Source organism: Sturnira hondurensis, unplaced genomic scaffold (assembly GCF_014824575.4).
Source record: "Sturnira hondurensis isolate 20B ecotype Veracruz unplaced genomic scaffold, ASM1482457v3 Scaffold0004998, whole genome shotgun sequence".
NCBI classification, from domain to species: Eukaryota; Metazoa; Chordata; class Mammalia; order Chiroptera; family Phyllostomidae; genus Sturnira; species Sturnira hondurensis.
The window spans coordinates 7499340-7512697 of record NW_028077629.1 but is presented as its reverse complement, the minus strand read 5'-3'; the positions used below and the strand labels follow the sequence as shown (position 1 = coordinate 7512697).

General features: G+C 40.8%; 2 protein-coding genes across 5 annotated transcripts in view; one reads left to right on the top strand and one right to left on the bottom strand.

Annotated features, from left to right (window-relative positions):
• HERC3 (HECT and RLD domain containing E3 ubiquitin protein ligase 3) overlaps positions 1 to 13358 on the top strand; it is a 98665-nt gene that overhangs the window by 76139 nt on the left and 9168 nt on the right. The gene's annotated exons all lie outside the window — the stretch shown is intronic.
• Positions 6855 to 12398, bottom strand: NAP1L5 (nucleosome assembly protein 1 like 5). The gene is made up of 2 exons (XM_037046157.1): positions 12259 to 12398; positions 6855 to 7748 (listed from the first exon to the last, which is right to left on the bottom strand). The coding sequence occupies exons 1-2, from the start codon at positions 12396 to 12398 to the stop codon at positions 6911 to 6913; spliced, it is 978 nt and encodes a 325-aa protein (XP_036902052.1). The 3' UTR covers positions 6855 to 6910.

Genomic DNA, 13358 nt, shown 5'->3' with positions numbered 1-13358 from the left:
AGAGTCAGTAAGGGGGGATGCTTTTGTATAAAAGGCATGTGGGTTTCCTTTCTCTTACTTTGCAGTTATTAGCACCTAATTGACATTAGAGCTGCGTCTATAAAATGTTTTCCGTAAGGATGTTCTGATGACACAAAGGTTTTTAAAAAGAAAGATAGTCCATAATTTCAAAAGGGTGAAAGAAGGGAATCCATGTTATTCTTTTTCTTATATTAAAAAAACTCCATTATTCTGTTACCATGGCTTTCTGAAAGCTTCCAAAGTTTTCAAGTGTTTGTACAGTAACGAGTACTGTTACTTTTTTCCCCATTACTTTAACTTTTAAAAAATTTTTTAGTTACAGCTGAAATTCCATATATTAGTGGTTAGACATTTATATAATGTATGAGGTGATCCCCAGTAAGTCTTGTATTCTCCTGACTCCTTGCATAGTTATGACAATATTACTGACCCTATTCCCTGTGTGGAGTTTACATCCCCATAGCCGATGGTAACTGCCCATTTGCACTTCTTAGTCCCTTCATCTTCTTCACCCAGGCTCCTAACCCCTCTCCCGGGCAAGCATTAGTTGGTTCTCTGTACCTACGAGTTTATTTCTGTTTTGCTTGTTTGTTTATTCTGTTTTTTAGATTCTGCATATAAGTGAAATCATATGGTATTTGTCTTTATATGTCTGACTTATTTCACTTACCATAATACCCTCTATGTCCATCAGTGTTATTGTAAATGGTAAGATTTCATTCTTTTTATGGCTGAGTAATATTCCATTGTACATCTTCATCTAATCATCTATTGACGGACACTTGGGTTGCTTCCATATTTTGGCTGTTGTTTACTCGATGTTCTTCTTTGTATCTTGTTATAGCCTTTCTAAAAAATCTGTTTTGTCTGATATAAGTATTTGCATTTCCATTTGTGTGAAATATCGTATTATATCTCTCTATTCTCAGTCTGTGTGTATCTTTCTATCTGCAGTGGGTCTCTTGTAGGCAGCGTATGTAAGTAAAGGTCTTGTTTCCCTCTCCATTCAGCCATCCTGTGTTTTATATTTTAATTAAAATGTGTCGTGGTGAGGGCCTCTTTGGATTCATCTCGTTTGGGACTGGCAGTGAGTTCTGGACTTCTATGTCTATTTCCTTTGCCTGGTTAGGGAATTTTTTCTTCAAATAGGTTTTTGATCCCCTATTTTCTCTCTTCTCCAGAAAGATACCACTATGATGTGAATGTTGTTACAGTTGGTATTATCCCAAAGGTCCCTTAAACTACCCTCATTTAAATTTTTTCTTTTTGCTGCTCTATTGGGTGTTTTTAAAAATATATTTTATTGATTATGCCATTACAGTTGTCCCATTCCCCGCCTTTACTCCCCTCCACACCCCTCCCCCACCATTCCCTCCTTTCATTCATGTCCATGTGTCACAAGTTCTTTGGATTCTGTATTTTCCATAGTATTCCTGCCCTTCCCCCGGTCTATTTTCTACCTACCATCTATGCTACTTATTCTCTGTAACTTCTCCCCCCTTCTCCTCCTCCCACTCCCCTCTTGCTAACCCTCCATGTGATCTCCATTTCTGTGGTTCTGCTCCAGATCTAGTTGTCCTCTTAGTTTGCTTTTGTTTTAGGTGTGGTTGCTAATAACTGTGAGTTTGCTGTCCTTTCACTGTTCATATTTTTTATCTTCTTTTTCTTAGATAAAGGAGGACTCTCAGAGGACTGGCCATGACTATATCAGACGAGCTGTAGTTTGGGGGCTGACCCCATGGAGTGGAGTTCACTGTAGTGTGGCTCTGGTGGCTGCAGAGTCTACCCTTTAGGCATGTTGTTTGTGGAGCTAATTGGGTGGTGCTCTAGTTTGTTCTGAAGCTGACCACTGGGTGTGCTGGTACTGTGGGCTCTTGGGAGGGTCTCTAGTGAGGTCCAGGTCAGCCACTGCCCGTGCCTAGCCCATGGCCACCTTGGTAAGAACAACATAGTGATCAGTGTTTGTTAGCTGCCTGTGTTTGGCTTGGAGGAACCTGGGAGAGGTTATGCCACAAACCAACCCAAGGTCAACTGCCACTAGTGCCAGAGGCTGCTTAGCAAGCTGTATAGGGCATGCTGAGGTCACTCACTGATATTTTGGGTTTCGTGGGCCTTTGAGAGGTTTTAGGAAAGTCCTCAGCATGGGCTGAAGCTGCAGCTTATGAGGAACAGCCACTGAGAGAGGTTTGGACTGGTACACAGGTTGGGTGGAATGGGGTCTCAGAATCACCAGCATGGGCCATTGGTGACAAAGGCTCAGAGATGGCATCCAGCTGCACCTGTGGGCTGTGTGGGGGGAGGGCTCAATGAAAGAACAGTGGTGCCCGCCAACACTCTTTTCTGGGAGGGAGCTGGCACTCTAGCCCCCACCCTAAAGCCAGACAGTTCGGTTTCTTCCCATATGTCCCTGGCATGTTCCGAGCTGCTGTTGCTTAGGGTGAGTGTGAGCAAGTAAGTGTGGGCACACTCTGCAGTATGGTGTTATTACCAGTAATGAAAAATCCACATATTCTAGATTCCCCCCAACTGACCTCAATTTAATGTAATCAAATTAGATGTAATTTATGTCTTCCCCCATGTCTCCATATTAAAAAAAGGTGGGGTTGGGAGGAATATTAAAAAGACCACACTGAGAAATGCCAGGCTCAGGGCAAGGGCTCTAAAGAAGACTTAAACCTGAGTGTAAAATTCATGCATGATAAACATTGCTAGCTTTTGGAGATCTACTGAAGTTTGGACTGATTACAGCCTTCATTTGATCTCTTGAGATAGTCTGTGAGAGCTATAATCTTTAAGATCTGTACTGTATTTACACGAGACTGTTACAAGAATAGCAGATAATTAGAATGCCAGAGACATTTCTTGAGTGCTTACATGTACCAGGCACCATTTTAAGTATATAACATGTATTTAGAATTCCTGCCTACTTTACAGATGAAGGAAACTGAGGTATAGGGAGGCATAGGTCAAGGTCAGGGTCACATAGCCAGAAGTCCAGGATTCAAACCCAGAGCCAGAGTTTAAAGCCTTGCAATGTGAGTGAGAGCTGTGCTCCACAAGTGTGGGCCACGGCCTCTTAGAGGCCAAAGCCAGGGTCCCAGAGTGTTCCTCTCCCTCACCCCCCAGGAAAGATAACTTCGAAGAGTTTGTTGTTTTCTTTTAGGTAGACCATGCAATTTTTTAAAGACAAAGTTAATATAGTTAAAATTAGGGGGATAAATGGTAAAGAAAAAAATACAATAAAAACAATAAAAATCAACTATTAAAAAACATACTATAGCCCTGACTGGTGTAGCTCAGTGGATTCAGCGCAGGCGTGCAAACCACAGGATAGCGGTTCGATTCCCAGTCAGGGCACATGCCTGGGTTGCAGGCCAGTTCCCAGCAGGGGACTCATGAGAGGCAACCATACACTGATATTTCTCTCCTTCTCTCCTTCCCTTCCCCTCTAAAGATAAATAAATAAAATCTTTAAAAAAACCTTAAAAATAAAATATATTAAAAAACATACTATATATGTGTAAAATTGTATGAGTTTTTAAACTTAAGTCTAGGTAATATAAAGAAAGCCCTCTTGGGCACCCTTAGTGGCTATTCAGTCTTCCATGTGAGTGTGTATTTTCTACTTTTTCACTTTTAGGTACTTGGCTTCTTTCTATGATCTTTTTTATTTCTCTTTTTTCCCCTTTCTCTTCCCATCTCCATTTTTAGTAAGACTATATCAAGCATCTTTTGTGTATAAAGCTTTGTTTGCCTTTAAAATTACTTTTTAACTATAAGATCCCAAGGATGACATTGAATTAGAATATATATTGAACCTGTTGATAGATATTTTTGCTAAATAGATTTTTCTAATGAATTATACCATCTTATTAGATTATCATCAATATATGCAAATACTCAATTTCATCTATCCTTAAAAAACTATTTTCTCTACAAAATTAATTTTATTAAGAAATTTGATCTTATTTCTAAAATTTTGTATTACTTCACATATTTTACATAGCAGAGATCCACTTTATTGATGTTTACCTCTGAAATATTTTAGTTTTAGAAAAGAAAATTAGAAGTGATGGTTGTACAACATTGTGAAGGTGTGAATGCCACTTGACTTGTTTATTTAAAATGGTTAATTGTATTTTGTGAATTTCACCTCAGTGAGAATAAAAGCGTGTACGTGTTTGTGTGTGATCAATGCCTCTGTGTGTGCGTGGGTGTGAGCCCTCCGGCGGCGAGTGCTGCTGTGCCCTGCTCAGGCAGTGGGCGTCAGCATGATACAGCTTTCTGCGGAATTCTCCCGGAGCCTGAGTCGAATGTGTAATGCATGTTGCCTTTCTTTCTGCCAGTTATTTTGTGTGTTGCTCACTCATTTGGGCCAATAATAGATTTAAAATGGCTGATAAAGATAGTTTTTGACCTGCCTTCAACGGAGGGTATCCTGCTAGATGTTATCATGCAAGTTTTATGGCTGCCTGAGGACGATCAAATAAGCACTGCAGGAAACAGAGGGTAAAGATCAACCCAGTTAGGAAATGGTGGGAATTGTTTGACGTCGTGAAAGGCATTATAAACATCCCCATATCCTGGGAAAAGTGGCCAACAGTATTAATAGTGACTGGTAGTTAGCAAACCCTATGGTGGAAGTCTTATCAGTGAAACAAAGATTGCTGCCCAGAGCATGCAATCTCCGCACTCCGGACGTCACTGGAGCCCGGTCCCACCTGCTGCTGCTCTTGGAGGCCATCCTTCTGCCCAGGACAGGGTTGCAGTGTTTCCTCTTTCTAAGTAGTCTGTCTGCTACTGTGCTTTAAGTATTCTCTTTTGGGACTAAAGGATTTTCATATGACTTATGTGAACTCTTTATTATATTAAGACTATTATCTCCCTGCCAGCCATATTTCTTACAAATTTTATTCCCAGATCCTTATTTGGTTTTGAAATGTATTGTTTTTAAATCTTTATAATTTATTAATTTTTGTGTTGTCAAGTCTGTTGATTATTTCTTTTGGCCTTGTATCACTATAATCTTAGTCTTTCCCTATCCAGTAATTGAAAAATACTAATGTATTTCCTTCAGTTAAAAAATTGTTTTGAGTCTGTATTCTAAGGTAAAAATCTGAGTTGTATCCAGATTGCTAGTTTTTTTTTTGTTTTCTTTTAGCTGTTCTTACAGGTAAACATTAGGGTAATTAAAATAATTTCCAGATCCAGTTTGAGCTTTCATTTGAAGTGTGATGAATTAAAAGTTAATTTGGGAAGATTTGACACTTCTGTGATATTTAATCTTACCATCTTGAGGCCCAGTTTATATTTTTTGTGATATTCTGTTTTTTCTTTTCATGTGGGTTATACATATATTTATTAGAGGATTTTATACATATTTTCATTTCTTATTCTACTGCAAAAAGGGCCTTTTCCATATATGTTGAGATAGCTGCCTAAGAATAGTTATTGATTTTCAGATATTTATCTGGTAAATAATAAATTCCTCAAACTTATTAAGTATAATAATTTTCAGTTGATTCTCTTGGGCTTCATTCCAGTCAGAGTACCGAGTCCTTTGTTTTTTGAAAATACTGTTTTATTAACACCACAGTGGTAAACAACTTTATGCTTATGTTTTTGATAGATCATTTAGTCATACATAATTCAAAACTCACAAAGAAGCTAAGAGTCTTTACATTAAATGTGTCCTTCCTAAAAATCCTTAACTGTATGCCATTCTATCCTCAAGCAGTAAAATGTGATTTTGCACCATTTTATATTTAATATGTCACATTTACATAGCAAAATAATGAAGGCACAGCTAATACAAGCAAATTTAAACCCTTTCTATTTCTGAACTGGGAATGGGGACACACATTTAGAGTGTTTCTTCAAGTATATATTTTTTCCCAAACATTAGCTTCATTGAAGAGTTCTGATAATTTCCACAGCTACATTGTAAAAGCTACATGACAAAAAGACTTCACAAGGATCAAACTACATAACACGGTATACACATGCTTTATAGAATTTGCTACATTCTACATCTTCTCAAGTAAATTAATATTTCTAAAATGGTAGATAGAGGGATTTAATACTTAAACATTTGGGGTTTTTTTACATTTTTGTAAATGGACACTGCCGAGAAAACACACAAACACGAGACTGTAAATAATGAACACGTGTTGACAATATGATACAGATTACAAACCCTCCTCCGAACAATACTGTTTCTCGAAATTCAAATATTCAGAATATTCATGAAAATTTGGAGTGGCAGGTTGCAGCCCTCATTCACAATACTGTCATATCTCCATCGTAGGCTTCCTCTGGTCCACCACCACCCTCCTCCGAAGTGTAAGATGATGTCTGGGTTGGAAAGCAAAGTATCATAGATGAGTTTTTTTTCCTTGTGTTCTGCTGTTTCTGCAGTGGAAAATTTCAAGACTAAAGAAATCCAAGAATTAAGCATTGAGAACATGTTCAGTATTGACTGGGGTGTTCCGTGTGTGCGTGTGTGCGCGCGCGCGTGTGTGTGTGTGGTGCGATCATAGTGTGCTGAATGGAATTCAGAGTGGTTCTTTACTTCACGTCTACTTGACACCCTAAATAAGTTCTCAGTTCCAGTCCTCACAGAAGAGTAGTGAAAAAATCATTTTTTCATTCAAGTCATTTTTTTCAACACCTTTTGATATATTTGCTGGGTTCAAGATGAAAATCAAATTTGAAATGGGGCTGGTCAGGATCTGATTCCATCGATTTAATATATTTTTAGGAATGTCAGAATTGATTCACATTGTATTTTGGTCCGAAACCCGAGCCTTTTTAAGTTCACCAACATTTAACAAAACAAAACACCAGAATTTTCTTCATCGTCATTCGGCTCTTCTATATCCGCCCCCGCTTATTCCTTGGCGCCATCAGACACCGCAGAGCCGGGACCCCCGTCTTTGGCTGCTGCAGCCTCTTCCTCCTCCTCTTCCTCCTCCCCCTCCTCCTCATCCTCATACTCATCGTCATCATCCTCTTCCTCCTCGCCCTCCAAGGTCCATGCACATCCCTCCATCTCTCCAGTGAGCTCTTGGATCTTGGCAAGTAAGGGCTTGTAGATTTCGTTATACTTTTTTTCCAGAGCCTGAAATTCCTTATCAAATTTGGCCTCTATCTTATCACATCGCTTCTGCAGCTTTTTGAGGGCCAGGACTCGGCATTTCACCGAGTTAGGCAGGCTCTCGATAAAGTCATTTTTAGGCTTTGGTGCGTTCTCCGCAGGGCTCTGGGGCTCCTCGGTGGTCTGACCCGCGGCACAGTCCGGCTCGCCGGCCGCGCTCTCACAGTCGCCCCCCTGCGCGCCGCCTTCTGCCATTACCTCCTCTGCCGCTTCCGCTGCGTCCGCCGCTTGGCTCGGCTCTGCGGGCGCCTGGTTCTCCGAGTCGGCCATGGTGGAGGAGAAGCTGCAGAGGTCTGAGCGGCTCCCGCAGACACCTGCGCCCAAGCTGCACCAGAGCGATCTTGCAGATGCGGCAAGTGGCCGTGACGTCGGCCGCGGCAATGACGTCGGCCGCGGCCCCACCCTTTCCACTCCAGGCATGGACTGGCTCTCCAGAATCAGCTGATGGTCGTGCCCCCGTACTGCGCCAGCTTCCTGCTTTTGCTCCCCTGTCGTCTCCCTGGCCTCGCAACCGACGTCAGAACCCGTCTCCTGGATACCCTGCCTCCAGACTGCCCACACACCTGCCCCCCTGTGGAGCTAACCGGTCTCCTGGATACCCTGCCTCCAGTCTGCCCACATGTACTTTTTTCCCTCTGAGACTCCAGGTTGGAATGGTAGCGGGTGCAGGAAACACTTTTTCAGGAATTGCTTGGATGGCCTCAGCAGTTTTCATTTTGCTCCTCTATCCCACCTAAGTCCCTATATGTCTCTGTCCATACCTTTGTCTTGGTGTTTGTCTGCATCTCCCCATTGCTGACGTTGTTCTACCTTGGTAGGTTGTCTCTGGCTTACTCTTCTGGAGTCACCTCTCAGATTCCACTGAATTTCTTTCCAGAAAGTGGACCCATGGGAGAGCTAACTCCATTCCGTTCCCTTTGGGACGTGAGCGCTCCCGTGTGGACAGTCGATCTGCCTACCCAACAGCCCTCCTTGCCAATTTCTTTACCTAGTGGCATATGTATGTGTTGCAAAGTCTTTGAGATATTTGATAAGAAATCTCAAGATACAGAGTATTCTGGAATGTGTTCTAGAAGATGCCTTAGAATCTTTGGCTTCTGGTTAGGAATAAGGCTGGAGGACAGCCCCACCTTCACTTGGCTGGAGTATGTATTTGACTCTGTGGCTCTTTGGGGCCACACAGACATTGCACACACATGGTCGAGGTGTTCCACGGCTTAGCTTCTGCCCTCTGGGTCTTGCCTGTGATTTGTATCTAAGAACAATAAGTCTTAAATAGCCAGTTCCTGTTCTCTAATAGAAAAGTAAGTAGACTTTAGTTCCTTACCTTGTTTATTAAACCAGAATGATAGCTTCCTGAGTAAGGATGAGGGCACATATTTTAGATTTGGAAGACAAGTGTTCATGCCAAGGATTCCTCAGGAATGCTTTCAAATTCAGTGTACTGATTTCATTGCTTTTCTTTTACTGTTTGGGACTTTCCGAAGCTTTCCTATCAAGCATATGAATGTTAGGATATTACCTCCCAAAATATATTTGGTGCTGTCTTTTGGCTCTTGTGAGTATTAAGTTAGTCAGTGATATGCAAAGCACTTAGTGCCGACACATAGCAAATGTTTGATAAGTGTTTTGATTTTTTTAATAAAATAATTTATTAATATGCAGAGATAACCTGCAATAATACTCCTCTCTTATAGAAAGCAATATCTTTCTTTGCACCTTTCTCCAAAGAAAGTGACCATTTACAAAAGACCCAGTATACTGCCATTGGCAAGCATCCTAGTGTTTTTATGTACTGGTGATTCCTGTTGTTTAGTTTACGTTCTTAATTTTGTTCCAGTTAATTTACTTTGCTCTTCCCTGTTACCATTTGTGATTACGTTTTGTGGTTAAGGCTGAACCCTGACTAGTCCTGACTAGATTTGGTGATACATCATCCCTTGTCCACTGCAGCTTCCCTGAGGTGGGGAATACTTTATCTCATTTTAAAGATAAGGAACTTAGGAGCAGAAAAATAAAGTGAAAGAACTATTCTATGACTATATGCATCCCTGAGTGGCAAAATTGGGGCAGAAACCAGACCTCTGACTGCTATAGTACAGAGATGTGACAGACTTCAAAGCAAATTTTTAATCACTACGCCTGGCAGCTGTCTGAGACAACCAGGATATGCTTACTCATCTTTCAGGGTTTTTATGTTCCCATCTTAAAAAATCTTACAACTTAGTGTTAAGCTAGGACATTTTTTTTTAAGTTTGTTTTATTGAGATATAACTTATGTATGATAAAATTCATTCTTTTTAGAGTGCTTTGACAAATATAGTCATTACTGTAGCAGTGGAGAGTAGAATGATACCGTGATCCCCTACACAAATTCCCTCACGGTCCCTCCCTGACTGCCAGCCCCGGCAACCACCGATCTGTTTTCTGTCTCTGTAATTGTGGCCCCTCCGCACCCCCCACATATATAAATGGAATGATGTATATGTAACCTTTTTCACTAGGCATAATGCATTTGTGATTACTTTGTGGTGGTGTTTTACATTAATAGTTTGTTTCTTTTCATAACTGAGTACTATTCCTATTTGAGCTTCAAGTTTTTTTGTGATTACAAATAATGCTGTAATGAACATTCACCTACCAGTTTCTGTGTGAATGTAAATTTTTATTTCTCTTGGGTAAATACTTAGAGATAGTAACTGTAGGCTTAACTTTTTAAGAAACTTCTATGCAGGTGGGCAAAGTGGCTCACTCATTTGTGTTCACACCAGCAGCGCACGAGAGTTGCAGTTGCTCCACACCTTCCCCAGTGTCTGCATCGTTGCTTGCCACCCCCAGTCTGGTAGCAGTGGAGGTGTTCTTAGTGGTTAACCATGTTGAACATCTCCCAGTTCGCTTATTTACCATCCATATCTCTTCCTTACATCTTTTCCTGTTTTCACAATTGAATTCTTTACTTTCTTACTAATTTTTAAATGTTTTGTACATGTTCTGGATACAAGTCCTTTGGGAGATGTTTTGTAAATATTTTCTTAAAGTATGTGGCTTGCTTTTCCATTTTAGTAATAGTCTTTAAAAAGGAGAAGTTTTACGTTTTGATAAGTCCATTTATTTTAGTTTATGCATTATGCTTTTGGTGCCATATCTAAGAAATATTTGCCAAATCCAAGACCATAAAGATTTATTTCCGTGGTTTCTTTTACAAGTTTCTTTTTTTAAAAATATTTTTTATTTATTTATCTTTTAGAGGGGAAGGGAAGGAGAGAAGGAGACAAATATCAATGTATGGTTGCCTCTCGTGAGTCCCCTTCTGGGAACTGGCCTGCAACCCAGGCATGTGCCCTGACTGGGAATCGAACTGCGATCGTCTGGTTTGCAGGCCCGGTGCTCAATCCACTGAGCTACACCAGCTAGGGCAAAACTTATTTTTTTAATTGAAACTAAATTAATTTTTGTATTTCATCAAATATGCTATTACAGTTGTCCTATTTTTTCCCCTTTTATCCCCCTCTGCCCTGTATACCCCCTCCCACCCACATTCCTATCCTCCCTTAGTTCATGTCCATGGGTCATCCATATACGTTTTTTGGCTTCTACATTTCCTATACATTTCCTACATTCTTACCCTCCCCCTGTCTATTTTCTACCTACCATTTATGGTACTTATTCCCTGTCCCCTGTCCCCCATTCCTTCCCTCCCCTTCCCCACTGATAACCCTCCATGTAATCTCCATTTCTTTCTGTGGTTCTGTTCCTATACTCGTTAATTGCTTAGTTTGTGTTTATTTAGTTTGTGTTTGTTTTTGTTTTTTAGGTTTGGTGATTGTTAGTTATGAGTTTGTTGTCATTTTACTGTTTATATTTTTTATTTTCTTTTTCTTAGAAAAGCCTCTTTAACATTTCATATAATAAGGGCTTGGTGATGATGAACTCCTTTAACTTGACCTTATTTGGGAAGCACTTTATCTGCCCTCCCATTCTAAATGATAGCTTTGCTGGATAGAGTAATCTTGGATGTAGGTCCTTGTCTTTCATGATTACAAATACTTCTTTCCAGCAGCCCCTTCTTGCCTGTAAGGTTTCTTTTGAGAAATCAGCTGATGGTCTGATGGGAAGTCCTTTGTGGATAACTATCTCTTTATCTCTTGCTGCTCTTAGGATTTTCTCTTTGTCTTTAATTTTGGGTAACTTAATGATGATGTGCTTCGGTGTGTTACTTTTTGGGTCCAACTTTTTGGGGACTCTCTGGACTTCCTAGAAGTCCATTTCCTGTGCCAGATTGGGAATGTTTTCCTTCATTATTTGTTCAAATAAGTTTTCAATTTCTTGCTGCTGTTCTTCTCCTTCTGGCACCCCTATGATTTGGATGTTGAAATGTTTAAAGTTGTCTGGAGGTTCCTAAGCCTCTCATATTTTTGAATTCTTGTTTCTTCATTCTGTTCTGGTTGAATGTTTATTTCTTCCTTCTGGTCCAAACTGTTGATTTGAGTCCTGGGTTCCTTTCCATCACTGTTGGTTCCTTGTACATTTTTCTTTATTTCACTTTTCATAGCCTTCACTTTTTCTTCTATTTTTAAACCATACTCAGCCACTTCTGTGAGCATCCTGATAACCAGTGTTTTGAACTGTGCATCTGATAGGTTGGCTATCTCTTCATATCTTAGTTGTGCTTTTTTCTGGAGCTTTGGTGTGTTCTTTCATTTGGGCCTGTTTTGTTTTGTCTCCATGCACCTGTTACATATTAAGGAATGGAGCCTTAGGTGTTCACCAGGGTTGGGTAACCCCTGTCACTGTGTTGTGACACTGTATGTAGGGGAGGGGTCCGAGAGGGAACAGTGCCGCTTGCTCTGCTCTCTGCTGGATTTCAGTCACTTCCACTGCTCCCCACAAGCAAATTGGGCCCTTCTGGTGGTGATTCCCAAGAGGGTGGGCTTGTGTACATTCTAGGACCCTGTGGGTCTCTCCAGCAAACTTCTGCGAGGATGGTAGTTTCTCCTGCCACCTCAATCCCCATGAGTCTTTTCAGTCAGAGGTTTTGAGGCTTTATTTCCCTACACTGGAACCCTGGGTTCCAGTCTCACTCCCCACGGTCCATCTTGCTCTCCAGGTCTCCTCCCAGTTTATCCGCATGCAAATGTGGGGCCGCTGGTCTGCCAGCCCCCACCTCACCTCGTCCTCCAGCTACTTGCTTGCTGTGAGTCCTTTCTTCTTGGCTGCCCATCTCTGCCCTTCCTGTTATTCTGGATGAATGTTTATTCTTTAATTCCTTGGTTGTCAGACTTCCATATAGTTTGATTTTCTATTCGTTCTGGTTGTTTTTTGTTTTTCGATTTGTTGTTTTCCTCCTTTTGGTTGTGTGAGGAGGCACAGTGTGTCTACTTATGCTTCCATCTTGTCTGGGAGTCTTCATCCCATAAAACTTTTTCAGAGGGTTAGTTTCGAATACCTGGGATAATGTATGTCTAAGAACTTATTGTAATAAACAGCATTTAGTGAACACTCCATAACCATTAATGATCATTATCAAAGAAAAATTAGTGTTGTGAGTAATGCTAATAGAAAGGTAGAGATTAGAGCCTATGTATTAGTTTACTAGGGCTAGTAAGCCTGTGGTACTTTGTTACCACTTAGTAACAACAGAAATGTATTGTCTCACAATTCTGGAGGCTAGAAGTCCAAAATCAAGGTGTCGGCAGTGTTAAGTTTTATTTTGTTTGTTTATTTTCCCTGAGGGAAGGAACACTTCCAGGCCTCTCTCCTCGGCTTGTAGATGTCCTCTCCTTAGGTCTCTTCCCACTGTGTGTCTCTGTGTCCGAATTTCCCCTGTTATAAGGATGCCAGTCATATCTGATTAGAGCCTACCCCAATAACCGCATTTCAACTTGATCACCTCGGTAAAGACCCTATCTCCAAGCAAGGCCACCTTCTGAGGTACTGAGATTAGGGTTTCAATATATGAATTTTAGGGGGACACAGTCCATCCCATAACATTCCACCCTTTGGCCCTCCCAGATTCTTGTCCTTCACTCATAAAATACACTCACCCCGTTCTAACAGCCTCCAAAGTCTTAACCCATTCCAGCATTAACTTTTAAGTCCAAAATCTCATCTGTGATGGTTAATTTTATGTGTGACCTTGACTGGGCTATGAGGTGCCCCGATATTTGGTCGGACCTTACTC